The 25686-nt window shown below is 51.1% G+C and overlaps 2 protein-coding genes across 3 annotated transcripts in view; one reads left to right on the top strand and one right to left on the bottom strand.

The window, feature by feature from the left end:
* The window catches only part of MXRA7 (matrix remodeling associated 7), a 29304-nt gene extending 7284 nt beyond the window's left edge, over positions 1-22020 (top strand). Inside the window, exons 3-5 of the mRNA XM_033090170.1 lie at positions 8049-8112; positions 12201-12294; positions 20005-22020. Coding sequence (XP_032946061.1) covers positions 8049-8112; positions 12201-12294; positions 20005-20119 — 273 coding nt within the window. The 3' untranslated portion in view covers positions 20120-22020. The remainder of the gene's footprint in view (positions 1-8048; positions 8113-12200; positions 12295-20004) is intronic.
* Positions 1-25292, bottom strand: part of METTL23 (methyltransferase like 23) — a 52573-nt gene extending 27281 nt beyond the window's left edge. For both annotated transcript variants that reach the window (XM_033089752.1, XM_033089754.1), the window contains exons 1-2: positions 24669-25292; positions 117-335 (exon numbers count right to left, since the gene is read on the bottom strand). The gene's annotated coding sequence lies outside the window, so the exon portion shown is untranslated. The remainder of the gene's footprint in view (positions 1-116; positions 336-24668) is intronic.
* Positions 25293-25686: the final 394 nt, after the last annotated feature.

Raw genomic sequence — 25686 nt, 5'->3', positions numbered from 1 at the left:
AGAGGCCTTCCCAGTGCCCAGCCAGGCGAGTGCCACGTCCGACCGTGGCGTGTGCTGTTCGCTCTGCCTGGCAGACCCTTCCGAGCCTACAGCTTCACACGCTCGCTCCTCCTCACCTTTCAGGTCTCTGTGTCCCTGACCACCTCAGCGACGTAAAGTGCTGGCACTCTGTACGGTGTGATGTCACCTTTATTTTAGTGTGCGTTGTCTGCCACAGTGAAATGTCGGTCCCTGAGAACAGGGTCCTTGCTGGCCACGTTCACGGCCACATCCCCAGCTCCCACAGCAGACCCAGCACACAGTGGCACCCAGGAAGTACTTCTTGAATGAATAAGCTGCAGTAAGAACAAAAAAGAAAGGAAATGCTGTTGGTTCCTGCCAAGAGGCAGGTGCCGCCCCCTCGTGGGGCTGCCCTGGGCAGTGGGCTGGAGCCTTAGTTCACTTTGTGTCCCAGGCCTCAGCTGCTCTAGAGCTATATATTATGCCCCAAAGAGGCAGACCGCTCTGGAAGGTAGTGAGCTCCCCGAGGCTAGAAGTGTTCAAACAGAGACTGGATAACCAGCAATTCGTCCAAGGTTTTATCAACTAGAGTTTTGTACTGGGTTGATGCCACATGAGATCAATGATTTTCTAACATTTTTTAAAGTACTCGATACCTTTTTCCCTTTTCGATCTTAGATGGGAGGCCAGTGTGTGAAGCAAAGGCAGGACTGCCCTGGTGAGGGTCGTGGCCCCTATTCCTCCCCCTCTTCCTCGTAGCAGTCCCAGCAGTACCCCCATGGAGCTCCAGGGCTCTGCCCCCCCGCCAAGGTTAGGATAAAAACTGAGCTCTGGACGGTCCAAGGTCCAAGTCAGATCCTGTGACCTCAGAGGTCCCCTGCCTAGATGGAGGCAGCTGGAGGGCCAAGAGGTGAACGGGGAAGGACACATGCTGTCCCTGAGGAAGGCCTTGGTCCCAAGGAGGACCCAAAGTTCCAGCTCGCCCTGCCACCCCATGGCATACCCAGTGGGTGGGAGAGGAGAGCATTTCCGAGTAAGCCGTTAAGAGACTGACCTTGCTGAGATGAAGCAGGACAACTTGGAAAGCTGGGATTATCTGAATTGAACATGGCAGCTATATATTATGGGGTTTTGAGCAGGAAAAGCATCAGGAGGTCAGCACTTTGTGTTCTCAGAGCAGATCAATTGGTGGAGAGTGGGGTCACAGATGCTGTGCCATGTGAAGGCAGAGTGGTTGTGGCAGGAGCGTGAACGAGAGGCTGAGTCCCAGAGACCTTTCAAAGGCAGGGGAGGGCTGAGACATCGGAATGGGAGCATCAGGCTGGATTCAACGACCCCGGGCCATGATGAAGCGTCCAGGATGCGGGTGAGACCACAGAAAAAACTGATGAGCCGAGAGGAGGCCGGTTTGGGACAAGAAGACATAAATTCCTTGTCACCAGGGACATGCCTTCCCAGCTGCAAATAGGGATTTAGAGAGACGGCCTGAGTGTCCTCAGTCTGGAGCTGTCATTTGGAGGCCTGCGGTGGCTGAGTTGATTTGATGATGCCTGCGTAGAGAACCAGCCGTGACCTCTGCCAGCCTGCCCTCCTGCCCAGCATCCACGCTGGCGCCAGCTCTGCTCCCTCTGCTCACCGCTGTGAATGCCAAAGATGAGCAACCTGATTGACTAATGGAATCCTTCTGGAAGGAGGGAGCACTGTTGGACCCACTGCACCTGCGGTGGGAGCTGGGTGGTGACCCCGCCCCTTGCTGTTCTTGGTGCCCATGTGGGGACCCTCCAGAGCTGGTCTGCAGGGCAGTGTGTGCAGGCCCCATGAGAGCCCCCTGTTATCTCTGTCCTTGCCCACTGCAACGGGATGGAAGGACAGTAATTCCCCGGGAATTAGGCCTCCCTCTCTGCCTGCCTAGTGGAGAGGCTGTCCTCTAAAATCATTCCAGATTAACGCGGGGTCTTGGTGCGATCACAGCAGGAGGCAGCTCAGGTGGCTGGTCACGGTCCCAACAGATCCTGTTTGCAGGACCCAAGGGTAGAACCTTCTCCTCGGTAGACAGACAGACAGACAGATACCTGTATCTTTCTGATGCTCTCCATCTTGCTCTCTCTCTTCCTCTCTCTATCTCTCTCCCCGTGTCCCTCCATCTCTGTTTAGTGCTGTGATCAGTCTGGATTAGCCATAATTGGCTTCCTGCAGGGTGTGTATCCGGCTTTCAGTGGCTCCTAGAATCCTCCCCCTGAGTCCCTCTGTACCCTAAGACACCTGCCTGTCCCATCTGCCACCCCTCCCCTCTTGGCCTCTGGGGGACCCAGGTCTTGGGCCCCTGACAAGTGTCAGGAGGCACTTCCCCTGTGCTTTGCCCCACCCCGCCCACTCTGTTGGAGGAAAAGGCTGAATTAGAAAAGTTTCCCAGAGCACGTGAAGTTCAGACTAGACTCCACCCAGTAATAGAATGTTGCGACAGTGGAGTGACTGTGGTTGCGTCTCAGCCTGGGCCTGCTTTGGGGACCAGCCAGGATGACGCCAGTTCTCTGTCTCAGAGGGTGTCAGCATTCACAATTTTCATTAAATTGATTTACTTTCATTAGAGCAGGTGTATTAGTCTGCTGGGACTGCCATAACCAAGTACCACAGACTGGGTGGTGTAAACAACAGAAATTTCTTCTCTCCTGAACTGTGAGATCAAGGTGTCGGCAGATTTGGTCTCTCCTGAGGCCTCTCTCCCTGGCTTGCAGATGGCCACTTTCTCCCTGTGTCCTTACACGGTCTCTCCTCTGTGCAGGCGCACCCCTGGTGTCTCTCTGTGGGTCCAAATTTCCTCTTACAAGGGCACCAGTCAGATTGGATTAGGGCCCACCCTGACGACTTCATTTTAACTGAAGTACTTCTTTAAAGGCCCTGTCTCCAAATACAGCCACAATCTGAGGGACTGGGGGTTAGGACCTCAACATATGAATCTGGGGAGGAACATGATTCAGTCCATACACCTGGATGCCATGCAACACTCGAGACCAAGGGCATTGACGGGAAAGCAGCAGTGATGGCCTTTTGTGAGGTTCGAGGCCAGCACTCTGAGCAGCTGCCATGTTTGTGCTGCTTCCAGGTGTGGTCCTGTCCCGGCAGCCAGGGGAGAGCAAGCCCAAGAGTGGGACTCAGACCTCCAGACCCCCAGGGATTGCTTTTGGCTTCTCCTTCAGCCAGTCCTTCGCTGTCTAATTCAACAAACATGGAGCTGAGGGCCAGGTTCCGTTAGCCTCTCAGTTCAGGCCTTTATAGCTGTCACCTAAGCTCTGAACCTTCTTCTCAGAGTTCCTCCTGCTTCGTCCTAGCTTTCCCCTTGCCAATGCATTCCCACGTCCCACTCCAAAAGGGAGCTCCCATCCTGTTTCTCCCCATTTAAAAGCTTCCAGTGGCTCCTCGTTGCCTTGTCCTATAGAAATCTCCATGGTCCAGGCCCTGACCACTCCCCTCCCTCAATCACACCAGACTCCAAAGAGTCACTGGAAACGCTGTGCTGTTCTACACCTGGCAATCTCATCTCACCCAGCTCAGAATTCTTGTCCCCTTTGAGGCTTTCTCTGCACCCTTCAGGCTCGGCTGAGCTCCCCTTCGTTAAGGCCAACCCCGTCTTACTTAAATGCACAAAGTGTTCCTGAAAATAAACATGCAGAACTGCTTGTGCCAAAGCAGAACTGAAGCTGGAACACGTGATCAGGTGTTGCAAATGTAAAATTCCTAATATCAGCTCTTCTAGACACAGGCTTCGACAGCACAGTTCTAGCCTGCTGTACATGCTTTCCTTTATTCCTTTCCCTCACGACCACGCACAAGTCCACCTCCTTGAAGCAAAGAGCACTGGTCTAAGGCTAAAGGCCACCACTTCCACTTTCCATCCTTTTTATAAAATAAGGGCAAAATGTAAAAACAGTGATGTGTTACCTTTTTAAAAAAAGTAATGGGGGGCGGCGGGATAGCTCAGTTGGTTAGAGCGTGAGCTCTCAACAACAAGGTTGCCGGTTCAATTTCCGCATGGGATGGTGGGCTGTGCCCCCTGCAACTAAAGATTGAAAATGGTGACTGGACTTGGGGCTGAGCTGCACCCTCCACAACTAGATTGAAGGACAATGACTTGGGGCTGATGGGCCCTGGAGAAATACACTGTTCCCCAAAATTACCCAATAAAACAAACAACAAAAAAAAATTCTTTCTTTAAAAAAATTAAAAAATAATGGAATTCTTTCCATTATTTTGACATTATCTAAAAGCCTATTAATAGCCTAGATAAATGTGAGGCCTTGGGGTGCCTCCCTGGAGCACAGTTTGAAAACTACTTCATTGCTACCCTCCTACCCACCACCTCTGCTTTGCATCTGGAATGTAATGCAGGCAACGCCCCCCTGCCCCTTCCCCCTACACACACCCAGGAGAACTTGAGATGTTCTGGGCTTGCAACGTGGGGTGTGAGTGGACAGTGAGAGTGGTCAGGGCTCTCTGGCTGTTAGGGACAGAAACTAGGTCAGGTGAGCGTGCACAGAACTGGGAGTTGAGTGGCTCACATACAGGGAAATGGCCTCTGGAGCAAACAGAGCCAGGGGCCTCTCCTCCCGAGCTCCTGGGCTCACAGCTCTGAGACCAGAGGTCCTTTGTCCCAAAGCAGAAGTTGGGCCCCTGGGTCGCATCCACATGCTGGTGCAAGGAGAGGGTGGGGTCTGACTGCCCTGACATTTCCTACCAGGACCACAGGCTTCAAGAGGCATCTTCTGAAAGAAGGGGGTTTCTATCCAAACAAAAAGCAGTGTCCAATTTACAGTGTTTGCTAAACTTCATTAAGTCTCACAATGAAAAAATGATTTTAATTTGCATCCCCATAGATAAAGGCACAGAACCACAGCAGAGGTTTCAGAAAAATGCTACCTACCTCTACCACACACACCACACTATTTGTCTTTAATTCTGGGATACAGGCGTGCCCTCCAAAGTCTTAGTACAGTTTTAAGTTTTAATAACTTAAGAAGTGTAAATGCCTCAAACCTACAAAGCACATCAGTTGAATATTTACTTACTTAAATGTCTTTTACACTTAGTTTCCTGAAATTTGAATGTTGTTTTCATTTAAATTCTTTGTGTGTGCCAGAATCTGGCCAGATGGGCAAAGAGAGGCCTCTCCCATGGGCGCCTTGGAGATGTGAGGTCACCATGTCCAAACACTGTCATGTATGCAGCAAGTCTTCTTAGGGTGAAATCACAAAGGTCAGTCCCTTTAGTCACTGACCATCAGCCCATATTTTCAAAGTCTCAAAACCAACTAGAGCCATGTACAGCACTAAGTGCTCATATTATATGAATCTGAATAAGAAACATCAATATATTTAAAATGTAAATGACTAACCTTTCAAATGTCATTTTTTGGGTATGTTTGTAGAATTTGTGTTTCTGAAGTTACTAAAGCTTAAAACCACACTAAGACTGGCTGCACATTTTTTAAAATACAGTGGAACCTCAGTTTTCTAACGTAAACCGTTCCAGAAGACCGTTCGAGTTCTGAAACGTTCGAAAACCGAGGCATGGTTTCCCCATAGAAAGTAATGTGAAATGGTTTTATCCGTTCCAGACCTTTAAAATCAACCCCTAAAACTGCAAATTTAGCATGAATTTTACTATCTAATGATACCATAGATCCATAAAATTTACAGCGTTTGTAAACCGAAATGTTCGTCAATGGAGATGTTCGAAAACTGAGGTACTACTGTACTAGTAGCAACCACTAAATTGCTTTCATGACTCACCAAATGGTCACAACCAGTTTAAAAAACACCACACACTAAAAGTCAAATGCAAAATCCAAATGTGGACCAGCCTTTCCCCAGGAGGGTGTTGGCAGGTCAACTGACAGCCATGTCTCTTTGTGGTGATGGGGTCTGCCATGGCTCCTGAATTTCTCACCAAGTGGCAGTTATTTGTGTATGTCTTTCCTATTGGACTGCGAATTACTTAAGGACAAGGGACTTTGCTGGCTTTTGTTGTTATTTTCCTTTTAATCTTTGTGTCTCAAACATAATAGGAGAATTCATCTCTCTAGTCTCAGTGTTGAGCTATTTTTGGGGGTCCAGCCCTGAATAGGTTAATGGCTGTTTATTATTACATAATATACACAATAGCCCAATCTTACTTTTCAGAAACCGCTGTACAGCATTTTAAAAAACTGTTAAGAGTAATTCATGTATATTTAGAAAATCCAAATTATACTGAAATGTGGAAGATAAAAAGCTGCCCCCAGCTTCTCTCCCCAAAGGTAGCCACTGTTAACCGCGTCTTTCGTGTCCTTGCAGAAAACTTGTTCTCTGCATTTATGAGCACATATGTGCGCTCCCGTTTTAACATTTACACCAAGAAGACTGCCCTCCTCACACTGGGCTGCTTCTTGCTTTTTCCTCTTGCTAATTTATCTTGATGCATCTTCACATCACTACGTCTGGTTGCCTCCTTTCGAATGCAGTGTTGGATGGTATCCTTGCGACGTAATATATTTAACCTGTTAATATTTTGGTGAACATATTAACCAAACATACTTAGCTATAGTATATTTAACCCTACGCATAAACATGGACTTGTTTCCTGTTTTGTCTTGCTTTCTGCTGCACACAGTCAGAATCATTATGTAAAAACGCCGGTAGATGCCTTTCCAACCCAGAGCACCCCTAGAAGTGGGTTTGTGGGGTAAAAGGTGTGTCTCCTTGGTACCACGAAGATGCTTTGTGTGCAAAATCCAGGAGGCGCCTGGACACCAAAACCCCAGGTACTGAGCAGCACTCAGGGCAGCACTGCCCACATTGGATGGCGCTGAGGGAGGCTAAGTGGAGAAGGACCAGCTCCTGTCTCCCGCCCCGCTCCTGGCTGCATTTTGTGTGGCCCAGGAGACAGAAAATCACAAGAGACTCAAAGCCCTTTGAGATTTGGCTGTTGGGCTTGTGCAAACTTGGCCTGCCAGCTCAGCTTGCTGTTTAGTTTGGCGCCTGCCCGACGCTCAGTGCTCCAGCTGCAAACTGGCTGGACCCCAGAATCAGAGTGCTAAAGGCCTGGGTTTGGATTTGTCTGCTGTGCTGCCTTCTCCACAGTGGGGCAGCTCATTCATGCCTGCTCTCCCCTCTTAAACCTGCAGGTATTTCCGTATTTGCTCACTGGGCTGCTAAGTCACAGTTCCTTGGACCTTAGGTCCCCTTGCCACACCCTTCAACCCCTCAGAGCTGGAGTCTGTCTCTCATCCTCCAACATTCCTGCAAGTTGAAATCACTCCTTTCTTCCACCAAGGCCATCCCAGGACGTCCCTTCTGGCCATCTGTTAACTGTGTCTGTGTGTGGGAGAGAACCAGGCTGAAGGCGGTGGAGTTCCAATTTTGGGAAAATGGACACTGAAATGCTTAGGGATAGAAACGACATTGGAGGGAGCACAGACGGAGCCTGAAACTGTGAATGCAGCTTCTCTGATGCCCAGCCCGGCCCTGGGTCCCAGATAACCCACCCGCTTTCCTCTTGTGCCTTCTGTTCTACTCGCTATAGGGAAGGGGTGGGAGTCCCCAGGTCACTTATCAAAATAGCATCCAGATGCTTTGACTATCACCCGCCTGGAAAAAGGACTGAGGTGCAAGGTCAGAACCCCAGTTCCTCGGCCCAGGGCCCCCTCCCATCACCTTGGCCAAATGGCATTTGCGCTGATGTCATACAGTTTCCACCCACTGTTGACTGTGGCCCCCACACATTCCTCTGGGACAAGCTCAAAGGCCAGGCGCCGGTGACCGGCGCCGGTGTCGTGTGTGGCCAGGCTGGCCCTTGGCAGTCCCTTCCTCTCTCCACCACATTGTGCCCACCGCTGCCCCACCTCACTGAGGGGGTCACTCACTTCTGGCCCCCACGCTGCTGTGGGACATCTCTCCTGCGAGTGTGCCCAGGGGTCAGTGTGCCCCCTTTTACCGAGGGTCAGACACCCGAGTGACAGTGCTTGAGTAAACCGTCCTGTTGTGCCCGGTACTGACCCTCTCCTTATCTTGCAGGAAGAGGAGCAGAAGCAGGATGGCGAGGAGGGCCCACCCTCAGCAGGGCCTGAGGAAGAAGATGGTGAGTACGACCCTGTCTCCAGACCACACATCCCCGCCCCCACTCAGGCCAGCTCTAGCGTGTCTGTGGGCCCTTGGGATCTCCAGCTGAGGATCTGAGGGGCAGGATGAGGGGAGCGGATGGAGGGTGAGGGGATAAAGGACAGGGGCTAAGAAGTGGAGTCCTGCATGGCCCAGAGGACCTCCAGATCAGAGCCTGCTCCCTTCCATCCCCCACCTTCCTCCACCCATCTCCCTGTCCACTTCCTTGGCTCCTTCCGTCTCCACTTCTCCATCTAGAAAATGTGAGTTGTATTTGGAGAAATACAGGTGGTCCATCCTGTGAATAAACTGAGCACGCTGACCTTCTGTTTCCTACGGTGCCTCTTACCGTGTTTTCCCGAAAATAAGACTGGGTCTTATATTAATTTTGCCCCAAAAGACGCATTAGGGCTTATGTTCAGGGGATGTCATCCTGAAAAATCACGCTCGGGCTTATTTTCCGGTGATTTTCGGGGAAACACGGTAACTCCCCTCTCGTCACCTCACCGCTTTATGCATTTCACGTTTCTCTCCAAGTATCTCTGACCTGCTTTATGGAAACCAAGGCCACTCACAGGCTACTGCCCGTGCTTTCTGCAGAATAAAGGCCCCAGGGGAGAAAACGCCTGATTTCTGAGCAGCTCTTCGTAACTAGCCAGACCTCCCTGGCCATGGGATTCCAGGCTACCATAAGAGAAGGGAGTGACGGCAACATTGAGGAAACCCACCAATTTGAACTTGACCAGGTGGAAGGTGGTGTGTTTGCCCTAGACACCTGTCCAGCGCCCCAGACAGACAGACAGAACCAAACATGGAGTGGGGCTTCTGCTGCTGGATCTTTTATTTCTCTAAAACAAAACAACAACAAAAAAAAATTGAAGCAAAAATAGCAAAATGTCGACATTTGTGAAATCTATGTGGCAAATACACGGAGGACTTACTGCTGCACTTTTGTGTACGTTTGAAATACTTCATATTTTTTAAGAAGCGAGACTGTTGCTGTGACTTTAAGTCGGCTGCTGGCAGGAGCAATGGAAAGAAACCGTTGCAGGAATGCAATAACTGAGGCTGAGGCTGGGCTGGGCCGGGGGGCAGGGCTGGGGGGGCCCAAAGCTTCCCCCTGAGGCCCTGAGCCTCTCTCAATACAGCCTCAGAGGAAGGGGGCCGACAGGGGGTATGGGTGGGGTGGACACTGGCCTCTTACAGGGGCTCTCCCTCTGAGCTGTTGGTTCTCTCAGGTTACCTGAAGGACCTGCGGCCCTGGATTCTGTCCCTGCCACATTAGTGGGTCCTGTTAGTGATTTGAGGACACAGAAGACCAAAGCTGCGGCCGCCGAATGTCCCTGGGACTCTCAGCAGACCATTCTTCTGAGCCCCACAGCCAGTCCTGGGCCTCGTCAAAGGGTGGGCGCTCCCTCCTTATCTGACTGCTACCCTGGAGCCCTCCACCCCCAGCCACCTCCTGCCAGCCCTGACAAGACAGAGGGAGGATAGGTTTATGGCCTCAGCTGTCAGAAAAAAACAGGAGTGGACTCCCAGTCCCTCTGCCATGAGCAGCTCGGCCCCAGGCTAATTGTTTCGAGTCGCTAAAATGTCTTCCCTAAGTGACTCAGTGGATTCACGTAAGACTGCAGGAGGAAGTGCCCCCTCCCCGGGGGACTGTCACATCGAGCCTTCCTGGTCTAGCAAAATTGGAAGCGGCTCTGTATCACTTGGTACATGCTTGTGTTTACGTGAAAGCCTTTTCAAGTCTCTCTGGCTCAAAAAACGTATTAGGTTGGTGCAAAAGTAATTGCGGTTTAACAGGTTAAAAATAATTGCAAAAACCGCAATTACTTTTGCACCAACCTAATAAAACTAATTAGAGCTGCCCCATAAATCGAAACCTTGAGTAGTACCCAGCTGGCAGCATTTTTTGTTTTATTTTTCTAAGACACAGCAAGGGCCTTGACGTCAAGGTTAACTGGTGTTCTGTTGCCTCTTGTTGAGGTCCAGAAGCAAGCATTGGTTGCGAGCTCACTCTGAGTGCAGCTCCGTGTGATCCAGCACCTGTGGCAGGCTTTTCAGGGCATTCCTGGTAACCAGAGACCCAGGCCCCTCAAACGTGGCCCTAAGTTACTCAGCGGAGTTCCCAGACCCCCGAGACGCGAGCCATCCAAACCCTGTGCTACAAGCTCCTGCCTCCTTGGGCCCAGAAAGGAATGGTGCTTTCCAGTCCTTTGCAGAGCCAGGCTAATGGGAGTGGGGGTTTCACCCTGCCTCTTCCCGGAGCGCCATGTCACCCGGAGGAAGAGCCAGGCCATCCCTGGCCGCTCACTCCCAGGCCACATCCTCCTGTCCGATTGCTCTCTGCCACCCTGTCTCACTGGCCTCCTTGCTTTGCTGGATCTATAAAGCCCTTTCTGACCCCCTCCCCACAGTTAAACTTCCAAGCAGCACCCTCTGACTCCCTCTCCCCGCTGCTATCCTTTTCTGCAAAGCTCTCATGGCCAAGAGTAAACGCTGTATTTTAATTACTTATCGTTGCTTGCTGTGTTTTATTCACTGCCACATCCCCACTACCTAGAACAGTGCTCATTAGATGTTTGTTGAATGAATGCACAGCGCCTTAATCCTTGCACAAATGCAGTAACTGCTCCCTAAGGAGAGGTGTCAGCCCCTGAGCACTTGGCCGCGGTGAGGGACCCGTGGGAAGACATGCGCACCAGAGCCGGCCTTCTAAGTGATGTTTGGTGAGAGGCCAACACAATCCCCACAACATAATGTTCATGTTCTGAATTTGCATCCAGAACCATCTTTGTTTGGCCAAGAGAGAAGCGGAATATGAGAGACTGAGGCCTCTTCCTCCCCGGAGCCCACATCAGCCTATCTGATCACGTGGGACAGCTGCCAGCTGGAGGTCAGGGTGGCCGGCAGGCAGGATGTGGAGGTGTTTGAGATTCCTGACATTGAAGTGAGAGAGAGGTGAACCTTCTAGAACAGAACTGAGAAAGAGTATATCCCTGTGGAAGGGTAATTTGCTGGTCTCTGCGTTTCCTTTAATTCTTCAAGTGTTAATGGAAATTAGATAAGACAAGCCATTCAGCCTTTGTCCCCAGGTTGGCCAGAGGCCATGTACCCTATAGCTGCTGGGCTGAAGGACCACTTAAGGGCACTGTCCCCCAAAGGACACTCTCCACCAGGATACTCAGCCCAGGGTATGCCCCTGGGTCCTCTTCTCTTCTGCCCTTGCAGCCCTCGCCTGCATGTGTGCTGCCTCCCTCTGGCCTGTGTGCCTAGCACCTGCCTTCGCTCCGTGTCGCATGTATCTGCTTTCTTCTGTCCAACCCCCTGGTGTGCCCTCCTCAGGCCTCAAGAGCTGCCCTTTTGTTCGTTGGGAGGCAGCTGTGGCATGGAGAGAGTGAGCCTGGCTGACATGACACCCCTGGAGATGGGATATGGGCCTCAAGTCCAGGAGACTAGAGGACCTTGGCAGGAGGTCAGGGGTCCCCGTGCTGCCCTCCAGACCTGGGACACAAGGAGGGCAGGGAACCCAGCACCTTGGCACAGCCTGCTTTCCGGGGAGAAGCTCCCTCCAACTGACTGTAATTAGCACGGCAGCAATGGGAGGCGGGGGCTTCAGATGAGGAGATAATGGCCTTGCAGACGGTGGCTTGGTGAGAGGGACAGCCAGCTATCTCTGTGGCTTAGCCTGGTCCTGGAAGGGTCCCGTTTGGTCGATGGAGCCGTATTGTAGGGGGTGGTGCTAGCTTCTCTCTGGCTGTCTCATATTTGTCTATGTAGCCACTTTTGGAGTTCCTAAAATAGTTCCTACGTTTCTGTAGGAGTTCATGGGAAGGGTGTGGGAGGAGGACTCGTCAGGTGCAAGGTGAGGAAATGTGAGAGTCCAGTCCCTTCTGAGGCTGGGCAGCACCTGAGCTGGCACTAGGTAGGTGTGTGTGGGGGGGCACCCTCTCTGGCCAAGATGGTTCTTTGAAACTTACAAAGGCAGAGGAGGGAACTCTGAACTTGTGGGAGGGGCCCGGGGCCCAAATCTCTGCGGGCTCTTACCCTGTCCCCTCTCTGCAGGAGAGACCTTCTCCTTCAAGTACAGCCCTGGGAAGCTGCGGGGAAACCAGTATAAGAAGATGATGACCAGAGAGGAACTGGAGGAGGAACAGAGGTAGGCTGCCTCACTTCCTCTCGCCTCACTTCCGCCTGTGACTGCTCAGCTTTCTGCTGGACTCACCGAGGAGCCCTACTGTCTCACTGTGCCCTTCATTCAGGAGCCAGGAGAGGAGGCCTGCCTCCTGCAAGCTACATCCCCCTGACCATTCCCCATTTTCATTTTAGGGGTTCTTTCCTGTCCTGGCAATATTCAGCCAGGCTTGATTTCCCCAGAGACAGTCCCTTGTGGGGGGAGGGGGCCCAGCCCATTCCTTGCAACCCCACCCCCACTGACACCCCCCCACACACACACTGGAAAGGGAAAAACAAGATGCCAGGGAAGAGCCTGGAGCGGATCCGGCTGTTCACTCACACGCAGAGTTCATGACAAACCCAATCTATCACTTCACGGCAGAGCGCGATTCTTCATGCTCACCCGTTTGGCAGCCACCTCGGCTGCCCTCCCAGCCCGGCGCCTGCGGTCATTTTTTATCTGTTCTGCTCCACGGAGCTCTGAGGCGAGTGCAGCTGCGCAGCTGCTCATTTTTATAACTGGGCTGTTGCCCCACCCCAGCCGTGTCCCTCCGCATTCCTCTCCACTCCATCCCGCCAGGGTACCTAAGGAGCTCGGGACGCGGCCATTGGGCCAACCGGGGAGAGGCCACGGGAGAGAACGGGCCTGACCCTGAGCCCCGCGCATGCGCACGCGCACCGGCGGCCTGGAATCCCTTGGTTCAAGCAGAAGTCTAAATGGGCGCGGTGCGTTTTCTGGGCCCAGCAACCCAGAGGGGCTTGGGCGCCACTCCCACTCCCCAGCACCCAGAGAGGAACAGAGGGCTTACGATTCTGGAATGCAGAGCCCAGCCAACCCTTCCATTACGGTCATCAAGCCGCCCAGTATCCTTCCAAAATCAGAAGACACCCAGCCCACCAGAATCCTTTCTGGAGCTGTCCCCAGTTCTTCCGTACCTGGCCCGGAGGCTCTTCACCTGGGGGCAGAGGGGTGGCAGTAAGCCCAGCAGAGGAAGGCCCTGCTGGGGAAGGCAGCCCGGGAAGCCCCCAATCCTCCCTGCGATGCCGCTGCCTCTGGTGTGACTGGCTGTGCTGCCTTTATATTTCAGGATTGAGCTGACCTCTGACCTCACTTCCCTGTAGCAAGTTCCTTAGGTCCTGAGCCACAAATATTCTTGCAAATCCTTTTGGTAAGGAGCCTGACTTCTTAGACTAGTGGTGCTTCCCTCATTCTGTCTGTTAATGTGTCCCCAACACGACTGACCGGTCTAAACCTCTCCTCTTCCGCCGCCTTCATAACTAATGAGCAGCCGAGCCTCTTATTCTCCGGCGCAGGGATCACTGGGTGAACACACCCCTTTCCCAGGGAACGCCAGGTTCTTGGAGACAAGTCCCGGGTGGGCCTAACGGGCCAGCTGGTGGGGGGCTAGCGCCCTCTTGTGAGGCTGGGGGAGAACTGTCTTCCCAGGGACGGGGAAGGCGCATGGTGTCACCTGCAGCTTGTCTTACCCTAAGAAGGTGATGCAGCTGAGAGACGTGAGCGGCAGAAACCTGGGTTCCCAAGTTGTGGAACAGGCCGCCTTTTATGACCAGTGAGCGCTGGCCGACCACCGCCCTGTGCTACTAAGTCCAGTGCGAGTGGAACACCGCTGTGCTCGTTTTCCCAGCACTGCGGTGACCCAGTTGAGTAGCTGCAGCCAAGACCACGTAGCCCACAAAGCCTAAAAGAGCTCCTTACACAAAAAGCTGCAGCCCCCGGATTACGGAGAGGGCCTGACGCACCTGTGTCTCTCCGAGGACCCTGTGGACAGAAGCTATGGCCAAGACCCCGTCCTTAGTCTGTGTGCGCAGATAGATGTGAGGGACCTTAGAACAGGAAAGACCAATTAGTGGACTGGACGCCAGGCCTCAGGCCAGGCGTCAGACTGCCACTGGGCTCAGGGCTGGGACCTCCGGAATGGGGATGGAGAGTCCTTACTCCGTTCTGTGTAGACAGCAGACTCTGTGTTGCCTAAGAGGGTTTTCCTCACTGGATCCTTGGGGGTCTTTAAATCACCGATTCACACTTTCCTGTTCTGTGGGGTTAGGGCTGTGCCCGAGTACTTCCCTTGGGGTGAAGTTTTCATCCCCTCATCCGCAGGCTGTGGTTATCACTGGTGTACCCCAAGTTGAGGATGGACTCGCAGACAGCACAGCCCTTGAACACAGTTCCTCCCAGGGTGGGGCTGGAGTTCATGTTCACTTTCTTTCTTTTTAAAAAAATTTTTATTGGGGAACAGTGTGTTTCTCCAGGGCCCATCAGCTCTAAGTCGTTGTCCTTCAATCTAGTTGTGGAGGGCGCAGCTCAGCTCCAAGTGAATCAGCATCCTTGCTGTTGAGAGCTCGCGCTCTAACCACCTGAGCCATCCGGCTGCCCCTTCGGAAGCTCAGTGGCAGCTCGTTGTCTTCAATCTAGTTGTGGAGGGGCGCAGCTCACTGGCCCGTGTGGGAATCCAACCAGCAACCCTGTTGTTCAGAGCTCGCGCTCTAACTCATTGAGCATCCGGCCGCCCCATGCTCATTTTCATTACTGCCCCTCCCCAGCATGCTGTCTGCTTGCTCCCTCCTGCCCCTGCATGTGGTCAGCCCTGTGCCCCTGTGTGGGGCCCCCTGATGCCCACCCCTCTGGCGGCTGCTTCTGTTCCTTGCATGGTGATGCTTGGGGTTGCAGAGGTTGGCAAGTTCGGCTTTGTCTTTTCATCTACAGCATGATAATTCTGGTGGGGACCAGGAGAACTGAGGGGTGTAAGACAGTTGTGGTGCCAGCTGAGTCCAGAAAATTGCCCTGGAGTCATCAGTATGAAAAATAACATGCATATGATTGTCAAACCACTAAAAACCACAAGCCAGTGAAAAGTGTGCTCTCTTCTTTGCCTGTCAAATTCTTTCAACCAAACTCTGCCTGTTTCTAATTCCTTCCTTGGCACTCAGGGTCTCAGTCAAGTTGCAAGCCAGTGAACAAATAAATACTCCAAGTCCCTGACTTTAATTTATAAACTCAGCCAACACACAGTATCTAGAGCCTAAATCGTTAGTGGTCACATGATCCAGCATTACCCAGAAGCCTCGGTTTACAATTTTCAGGGCATGGCTCCTAAGAAGCAGGACTGAAAGCAACAGACCCCAAATTCATTCCCCCGCGTTTAACTGGGCATCCCATCCTTGGAACTGCTCACAGATCCAATTCCTTCTGCCCAAGGGGCAGAAAGTGGTGAAGTTGTAAATCCAGAGGCGGCTGCTGCTTAAGCAAGACCTGCTTTGTCTGCCCTCCTCCTCCTCTGAGCTTTCTCCTGGGGCCTGGGGCTCACAGGTGTCCTTGGCACTGCCTCTGCCTGGCTAGGGGGAGTCCCTGGGCTCCCACCGCAGCTTCTCTGGGAGGTGACACATCCAGCCTCAGAGTGGCTGGACAGTGCTCCCAGCAAGATGTCCTCCTCACCCCCAGAGCTGGTGAAGCTGGTGAGCTTGGCTAGCTCTTAGTTTGGCAGGAAAAAGACAAAGCACCGCCATCCACTCTTTGTACACCATTCACCCTTCCCAGCTCTGGTACGGTAGAACCCCGGTTGTAGGCCAGCCTGGCTTTGACAGATGAGGACTCAGCACCCACTCCATTCTGAAGGTTCACAGGACTGTCCTGACCTTTCTGGAAGACGTGGCTCTAGTGGAAGCTGTTTTGTATGGCATAACGGCAACGGCGTGAGGAGGTAGAGTAACTCCGGCTGGGGACAGTCTCCTAGTTTCGCTGCCTGACAGGCCCATGAACAGGCAGGGGCTGTGAATTTCTAGAAACACGCACTGACTCTGACCTCCAGAAGAGGGCGCCAAAATAGGATCCTGCGTTTCCTCAGCGTGTCCATGTGCTTCTACGTGTCATTTAGAAAAGGGGCACACCATTGGCCTCATCTGGGGGAGCACACATCCTAAGCTGCCGCTGTCCCCAGAGGGGAACAACCCAGCCAGCGGGAATAGAGCGATACGACTGTCCCAGTCAGCCACAGGGGCCAAAGACGGGAAGTGTCCAGAACCAGACCTGCCTAATGGCCCACATGTAGGACCTGACCTAACAACCCACATGTAGGACCTGACCGGCCTAACTGCCCAAATGCCTCGTAGACTCGGAATGAGGGTCAGCGGGCTGTTGGGGTCCCATGCGGGGTCCCACCAGCTTTGTGGAACACACTATCTTGCTGCAGGTGATAAGAGGCAAACTGCCCCTAGCGTGTTGGAGATCTGCAATTCAAAACATCCTCCTCCCTCATCCCATCCCCTTCTACATGATACTTGTAAGATGCAATGAGTACAATCCATGATCTTTCTCCCTATTTCTCTTTACAGAACCGAAGAATAATGAAGTTACCCTTAGCGTCCTCCTAAAGGCTTTTCCTTTTGGCATCTTAAAAGCTTGAGAGATAAAATGAAAACCCGCAGAGAGCAGCCTTGCAGGCTGGCGGGTGCATCTGCCTACACAAATCTGCTGGATCCTGAGGCAGGACTTGTCCCGTGGCTGGGAGGACCCTGGGGATGCCTTGGGCTCTCCCGGGGTAGGGGCGTTCCTCCCTCTGTGGGTGGGTTGCTTTGTTAAGCTGAAGGGTTTTGAGGTTTGTTCTCACTCCCTGGACTTCAATTTTTCTTATCATTCAGCCCTACTCTCCACACACCCTTCACCCCTGAGATAGCCACTATGTCAGTTACTTCATCATTTTCAAATCAGTATAGTTTTATTCCAGCCCTGCTGCTTTTCCTTCATGACGCCAAAGCATGAAGGGCTTTGAGGTGGGACGGATGAATGGGGCCAAACTGCCCGGGCTTACTGGCTGAGTCAGGGATGGCCGACTGCCCTCCTCTGCTTTGGGGCCACTTCGCTTTTGTTGTCTGGCTCAGCTGATGACGGGCAGCAAAAACCAGGGCCAGCTATTGATTTCCTGTAGCCCTTATTTTCCCTTTAGAGGAGGCTTGAATCCAGCCCTCTGTTGCTAAGAGGCCTTTTCACTGATGTTTTTAGCAGCTCAGCTGAAGCTCCACCTTTGCTCGGCTGAAGCAATAACAGTGTTTGCTTCAAATAGATTTCTGACTATGCCTTTTCCTAGGACGTTTCATAGATGAGTTAGAACTTCACCAGATAATCACATCAGTCCCAGATTCATTCTCAGAATTTTATATTGACAATATTATACTATGCGAGACTAATCTGCAGTTTTTAGATATGTTGCTTAAAACATTTTTTAAAAGCAGTAAGTTTCTGGAAAATGTTGTTCCATTTAATGGAAGGTCGGAAATGTCCAATGTCAACACAGGTCATGTCTCATTCCCAGTGACCTTGTCCTCTGGGCCTAATACCTTAGGTTCAGGGGCTTAGGGGACAACAGGCAACAGAGCACCAGCCACGCGATGAACGGATGTTGTCCTGTGAGCACATACGTCTCCACATAGCAATAGTGACGTCCTTGTCCAGGCTGGGATCTTACCGACACAATAAGCAGGTCCGTTATCTCAATTTGTCTGGAACTTTCTGAATGTGGGCACCAAGCCTCTTGTATTCCGGATGGCTTGGGAATGTGTGTTCAGCTTTTGTTCAGCCCAATAAACTCTGAGTAGATGGTCTTGATTACTGTGTGTTTTTTCAGTTTTGCTCTGTTTTTAAAAATAAGCTCCTTTGGACCATTAAAATTTGACCTTTCTCTCATTTTGACACAGTACGAAGTCCTATGTCCACCCTATTAAAAATACTCTATTTCCCCTGAAAATAAGTCCCAGCCGGACAATCCGCTCTAATGTATTTTTTGGAGCAAAAATTAATATAAGACCTGGTCCTATATTATAGTAAAAGAAGACCGGGTATTTTTATATTATATTACATTAATTATATTACATTATATTATAAAGACCTGGTCTTATAAGTAAAATAAGACCAGGTCTTATATTGATTTTTGCTCCAAAAGACGCATTAGAGCTGATGGTCCAGCGAGGTCTTATTTTCGGGGAAACACAGTATGCAAGTGCCACAGCCATCCAAAACACAGGGGAGAGTTGGCGTTCACTTGGTGGGGTGCCCACACACACATCCGGGTTGATTCCATCCAAGGCGCTCATCACACACCCTTCAATCACACCCTTCATCACACAACTGTCCCTTCTTCGGACAGTTGGGTACAGAGTACTGATCATAGGCCTCTCTCCTCCAGACAGGAAAACCATGGCAGAATAGCTTTCCCAGGGTGATGAAGAGAGGCCGGGATTTGGGACGTCACTACGAAGAGATTCTAGATGACGCCCGAGTCAGAAGACCAACTGCTAGATGGGAGATACAGGGGTTCTTGCAAAAGGCGTGTTAGGATAAATGTAAGACGAGACATCGGACGTCCCCCTGCCTAGACAGCGCTGTGCCCTGCAAGGCCACTGGCCAGAGGCTGTGCCAAAGCTCTGCTCTGCTGGGCCTGCAGTGGTTACAGCAGATTAGGGTTTCCAGGCAGGAATTCCCACCCGTTCTCGGGAATTTATTTCGCTTTCCCGTTCACGAATCCCAAGAAAAGTTGGTTGGGAAATCGGGAAAATCGGCTACTTGAACCCAGTTGGTTGGTAGTATCGGGCCGTCACTTTGCAGAAACGATTCATTGTGGAGAACAGAAAACAGTTTATATCTCGGGATTCAGGACAGGGAAAGCGAAAAAAATTCCTGAGAACAGGTGGGAATTCCCACCTGGAAACTCTACAGCAGATGATAACAGATCCAGCTGCAGGGAGGCGCTGAGAGGTCTGTGCCTGCCAGTAGGCCGATGGCCTCTGAAGGCGGCCAGTGCCAAGCCGCTGGTGTGGTGTGGTGTGGTGTCCTGTGTGTGGAGGGGGAACTGCAGAAGCCAGAAACCAGAATAGTGAGCCGGTGCCACACAGCACAGCACACCTGAGCAGAACAAACAAGAACCAGACCGTTCCCTGGTTTTGCTGCAGTTTCACTCCACCCTTTCATGTTTGCACTTGTGGGAGGTGTCCTGTGCTGGGGAGATGGCATGGCTGAGCCCCATAAAGATAACAGAAAGTGCTCCCAGCCTGCGTGTAGTAAACAAAGCCTACCTCCAGCCAGGCCTGTTCCCTGACAAGAGGGGCAGGGACCCCACTGGCCATAAGGTGTCTGTGTACATTGGGAAAGGTCCCCCCTTCCTGTGGGCAGCAAAACTCACACCTGCCCTTGCCCCTTGGCCAAGCACCTGTGTATGCTGCCCTTTCTCCCAGCCCATAATGTTTTTTATTCCTCCACTTCGGGCTTATGACCCTCAACTAAGGCTGTTCCTACCATATTTCTTCATGGGATTCCCCAGCCACTTAATGGAACATATCTTCTTCTGCTTTGCCTCACTGTGAGATGTGCAAGCAACATTAAAAGGAGGTTCAAGGGGAAACCAAAACACTGAGAACCCGACTGATAAGTTGGCGTCCCCAAATCTCCAGGGTAAACCCAAAACTTAGAACTCCAGAGTTTAGTACCCTCAAGTGGAGTTTTTAAGACCAAACCAGCTCCTGCATTTTGAGTGGGTTTTGAGTTACTTTTCTTCTCATTCTGGAGAGCAAACGCAGTAATACATGAGAGGGGGGGTGCCCTGACTCCACTGAGATGCTCAGAGCATCTCTCTCTCTTCCTTGGGTTAGGAGCATCTTTTTCCTCTGTATCCTTTCTTCTCGACAGAGTTCAGAAAGAACAGCTGGCGGCCATCTTCAAGCTCATGAAGGACAACAAGGAGACGTTTGGCGAGATGTCCGATGGCGACGTGCAGGAGCAGCTCAGGCTCTACGACATGTAGGCTGCCACCTCCGCCACCCAGCGGGACGTCCACAACTCTGCCCTGCCCTGTGAGCCCAGCCCTCGTTGCTTTCAGACTTTTGTAGGCTTCATTTGATCTTATATCCACAGACGTAGATTTGCTCAGTTCTTGCAATTTATGTATCACGTAACCGGAGTCAGGACTGTGGCCTTCAGAGGAGAAAGTCCCTGACTCCTTTCGCTTCTGCCCGCTGCTGAGGTTCCAGCGGTTACATGGGGAAATCTCCCAGCTGTCTTCTGATCCAAATGAAATCTTCCACGCAGACCCAGGGCAGGCAGCAGCCAAGCCCCCAGCACGCGGTGTGGCAAGTCCTGCGGCCTGCACATCATCTACCAACAATACACTCTCGTTCTGTCTTACAAGGATTTCTGGAAGCTTCTGTAACTGTATAGAAGCAAGCAGTAGGGGAGCATTCTTTTAACAAAAAGTCTAATTTAATCTCACCTTCCATCGTGGAACAAAACAACTGTATCAAAGTTAAGCCCCTCTAAGAGTTCTTCTTATTTAAGCATGAGAGTTACTTCACACATAATTAAGTAAAACTTATTTGAGTGCTTATAATGTACCTGGAACTACGCTAGACGCTATAAATAGAAGAAATAACATGTGACATGGAGGTTAAAGTCCTTTGAGAAGACAGGCACGTGTGCGGGGAGAGAGAACCTCACCAGGCAGCATCCAATGAAATGCCAAAATGATCTCATACAACAGTGTCTGGGACATTTACGAGATCAATAAATTTCTGAGTCAGTGAATATATGAGGACAGAAATAACAGTGGTTCCTTCGTGCTGCACAGGCCTGTTTTCTGATCACGCCATTGGCAGAAAAATTCACAGCCCACTGAGTTAGGGAGGGTATGCTAAAGAGAGAACCTAGGAAGTTCATATAAATATTTATTTGCTAAAATAAAACCAAATCAACACAAAGCCAAAGCAGTGGCATTTGATGCACCTCAGGTTAGTATTGGTGGGGAGGACAGTTAACCTTTCATCATCTGCTTGTTAGGATTTTTCTCAAGCCTCCACCCAGCTGTTGCTATAATTCCTTTTGCTTCTTTGCTGTCCGTCTGCATGGCTAGAGGGCCTGCTCTCTGTGTCTGTTTTTATATCCAAATGTCAGTGCTTTTTCCTTTTTAAAAAAATTATTTTTATCTTTTTTGTCACTGCTTTTAAAAAATGTTATGATTTGAGAATTGTTTGTTTCCTTTCTGGGGTCTCAGGGACCCCCTTACATTGTTTTATCTCCCCATCCTGCAAATGTATGTCAGTAGGCAGGGCCATCTCTCCCAGGATGCACTAGGGCACTGGCATTGCCCCACTGTCACTGTATTTCCCTGTCCTCTCCTGCTTCCCCGTCCTTCTTCTCTGATTCCACCAAAAAGGAACGACTCATGGTACTTGAGTCAAAATTCTTATGGCTATGGGAAAAGTAAACTGAAGAAATTTTTGTATACTCGGATCAGCTAAGATGTTCCAACTGCAAAGAACAGAAAACTCCAACTCAACTGTCTTAAACTAGAGGAGAGCTAGGTCACGTGAGGAGTCCAAGGCAGAACGGCTGCAGGCCCAGAACCCTCCCAGCCCAGGCTGCAATTCTCTCAGTTCATCTTCCTCGCCTTGCAGGCTCTTGTCGCAGACTAGCTCTCTTCATGGTTGCAAGATGACAGCAGTTCAGGTGTCATGTCCAGAAGCACGTTTCTGGGAATGACGGAACTGCCCCGGATCCCCTCTCCACCTTCCTTCAGGTCCCAGTTGGCCAGTATGTGTCACGTGTCCACACTTCAACCCATCACTAGCAAAGGGATGAGACCACTGTGGTTGGCTGAGACGCCTGGGGCTGGGCCCAGGTTAGCTGAACACGTGGCCAATCAGGGGGGGTAAGTGGACCCGCTGGGGCTCTGGGGGGGGGGGTATTGGGTAGACACCAGGACCACTCTATCACCCAGCAGGGACTTGGAAGCCCAGCATACTCCACACTCCTCTTCCGGGGCCTCTGAGGCTTCGAGGAAGCACTGCTTACTCCCTGCGACTGTTGCGTGCTCTGATGCCATCTCTCAATAAGCACCTGTTTCTGTTTATACCATTTTTATCACCTGCCTCACGGGGTCACCCTTGAGGCCCTTTATGGCTGGAAGAGTCCTCTTAAAACTCATTTCAAAGTGCCACCCCTACGTCACCCCACAGATATCAATATTGCTACAGGTCAGGAAAATCCAAGTGCCTTAAAAAAAGTCCATGTTCATAGAAGTTTCCTGGAGTCAATGGCAAGAACTAGCACACAATCATAATATCCAACCCTGCAAACCAAGAAGAAACACGCTGTTTGTTCCCAAGTGTCGGAAGAAAAATCAATACCATTAGGGCCACCAAACAGTGGAAGGTAGGGGAGAAAGAAACAGCAGGAAGGAGACAGAGCAAACCTGAAAGATTTCCATAAGGCAGGCAACCACCAGTGTGTCACTGCCACACAGGGCCCAGACGGGCCCACAGAGCCAATCAGAATGGAACTCTCCGGGTTTGGGGGTTCAGAGACTTTCAGGGGCTCGGTCTCTGCCCAGCAAGGAGAACCAGTCTCAGAGCCTCTCAGTCCCTCCCCAGGCAGTCCAAATGCCACCCTGTCTTGAGCCCTGCTTCAGAGACGCTCACGCAAATCGCAGTGGCCCATCACTGCGATGCAGGAGGTTAAAAACCATGTCCACAGACAGTTCATTTCTGTTCACCAAACTCCTTGCTAGACGCTTTTCAGGGCCTCCTTCCCTCAAGTGTCTGTTGTAACCGCCACCATCTGGACAAAATTAGGTATCTCCTCACGTCTTGTCAAAACAGTCGCCTTTTCCGGCGGCCACGATGGAAAAAATGGGCAATCTAAACTCTGCACAAGCTCTTTATTCCCCACTCATTGGATGATTTGCACTTGTTTTCAATTTTTTTAAAACCTGCTCATGTAAATAGTTTTCCTAAGAACAGATGGCTTTGAGGTTGTTTTGTTCTTCCCAATTTGATTATAAGAACATACGCTTGTCCAAAGGACCTCCTATTTTGACAAAGCCCAAGATTATCTTCTGGGAAGCTGTCTGGCCCTGGGAGACATCAAGTGTAAGCATGGCTAGGTCCAGGCAGTACAGGTCTCAAGCCTTCTGAAGGCCAGCGTCATGTATGTGGAACAGGCACAGCCTCTGAGCCACCACTGCAGGGTTGCCTGGCATGGCAGAGACCCAGTCACGCGCTTGGCCCCACCATCCTATCTAGGAACCAGGCTCTACTCATCATATATTATCCTGAGGCAGGTAAAAGTCGTTTACCTTCTTCCCTCAGCTCCTCGGAGCCCTGGAGAGAGGCAGGGTACCAAAAATCCTTAGCCCAGTCAACACCATGGCCCACCCCATTATAAATAACTTGAGACCCACCCAGCCAAGCAAGCCTGTGCTTCCAAGGGTCTAGTACTGGGTCCCTGGAGAACAATAGCCAAGCTGGGCAAATACCCATTGTCACAAAATTTTGTTTTGTGTTGTAGTCTTTTGTTTTCTTTTACTATTATTATTATCACTTTATTTTTTTATTCTATTTTCCCCTCTATGATTTTTACCACGTTCTCCACCACCACCACCTCCACTCCTTACGGGTAAATCATTTTCATCAGTTTTGGTTTTGGCCTTTTAGCATTTCTTTATGCTAAAGGTAGCAGCCCATATACAACGTCTCTAGAGATCACTCCAAAGAAAATACCGCTGGCTTCCTCAGTCTTTTTAATGTTGCAAAGTCTGCTGTATACTACTACATAATACTATACTCGTATATTGCTGATGTCCTGCAGAATATTCAGCCATTCTCCTACTGATGGACATCTGCGCTGTTTCCAATCTTTTGCTAATTCAAATACTACCACTCTGAATAGAACTTGGTGCACCTATTGTTTCCTATTTGGGGAAGTGTATTTTGATGAAATGGATTGCTGGGTCAAAGGTAAACTCACATGCTGTCAGGTATTAGGGCCCCATCCCAACCCCAGGTGATACCAATTTGCAGTCCACCAGCACGTATGAGAGAGCCAGTTTCTGCACTGACCTTAACTGAGCAACTTGTCAAGCCGTATTTTCACCAATCTGATAGGTCAGAAATGTTAGCTCAGTGAAGTTTCAATTTGCATTTTTCTTATTATGAAAAAGGTTGGGCAGCCATTCAAATGTTTAAGGGCGCCTTATATTTTTGTCCTATGAACAGTCCGTTTCTGTTTCATTCTGTTTTCTACTGACTACCATCCATTCAATCTTAGCTTTAACTCACCTAATACCGCACATTGCGATTATTTTGGCGACCATTTCCGGCGCAACCCTGATCCTGCATAAGGAACGGAGAGCCTCACTGAGAAATCCAGAGAATCTAGGTAATTCCAGGAAAAGCCTACCAAATTCAGGAGCCTTAGCCGAAAGCCAAAACGCTAACTGCAAAAAAGACCGTCGCCCGCAGTACAATATCATTTACGCGTCAATGAACTGCTCACTTTACATACGAAAAAGAAACACGTACAGGTACAAACCACAGGTCCGCGGGTTGGACCTATCACTTTCCGAGCCCCGTATCCCTCCGCTGTGCCTGTGGTTCGAACATCTGCCAATCTTCTGCGAAGACGAAGCTCTTGATTGCCATTGGGTACCGCATCCTCCCATCGTTGCCCTCCCCGCTCCCGGCGGAGCTCGCCTCGCTCCAAGATGGGAGGTACCGGATGTCCGGTCTCGTACAGTCGCGTTTCCTCAGTGATTGACAAAGGCTTTTGTCCAATGAGAGCGCGAGATGGCCCATCCCGTCCACGAGAAGCCCTCCGCCTCGTGTTGATGCTGTGGCTCCGCTGATCGCCGATAGGGCCTCGGAGTCCGAGGCCAGTCCAGCCAGGCCGCCGCCTTTCCTCGTATCAAGTCTACAGATTCGTGCCCATACCGACCCCCCGCTGCTGCGTCGGGGTGCGGCTTGGCGCTCTGTCCTGCCTAGACCGGGCTCCTAGTTTCCTACCGAGGCCTTGCCGGCCCCTGAGCAGCTCAGTGCTAGACCCCGGAGTACGATGATGAATTCAAGCCGGTCCCGGTACCCCAGTATCCCACCATCTCTGCCTTCCTCCCCCAAAACTTCCCCCCAGGCCTGTCCTACAGTGAGCTCGAGAGAGCGGCCTCAGCTCACTGTCCTGCAGCTGAATCCAACACACCCCCTTCCCTTGTTTTTCTCATTCCCATTATTCCCGTGCCTAAGGCAAAATCCAGCAGGTCCTTCTGACTGGGCAACTGCACCCACCCATTTTCTCACCTCGGTGGCTCTGGAATTGACTTGACTTAAGGTGTGAAGCAAATGAGTCACACCGTCCCTCACCTGTGGTTGCTGTTTCACTAAAGCTGGGGTTTACCAAAGCACCACTGAGTAAGTCTGAAACGAAGTTGGAGTCACCACTTGGCCTGAAGGGTCAAATTGTTTCCATTCCACCACCCAAATCCGCCCCAAGGGAGGCTCTACACCCCTGGAGGTGGGGGACCACCAACTTCGAATCTTTGGGCCTGGC

Source organism: Rhinolophus ferrumequinum, chromosome 21 (assembly GCF_004115265.2).
Source record: "Rhinolophus ferrumequinum isolate MPI-CBG mRhiFer1 chromosome 21, mRhiFer1_v1.p, whole genome shotgun sequence".
NCBI classification, from domain to species: domain Eukaryota; kingdom Metazoa; phylum Chordata; class Mammalia; order Chiroptera; family Rhinolophidae; genus Rhinolophus; species Rhinolophus ferrumequinum.
This window is presented reverse-complemented; position numbering and strand designations above follow the sequence as displayed.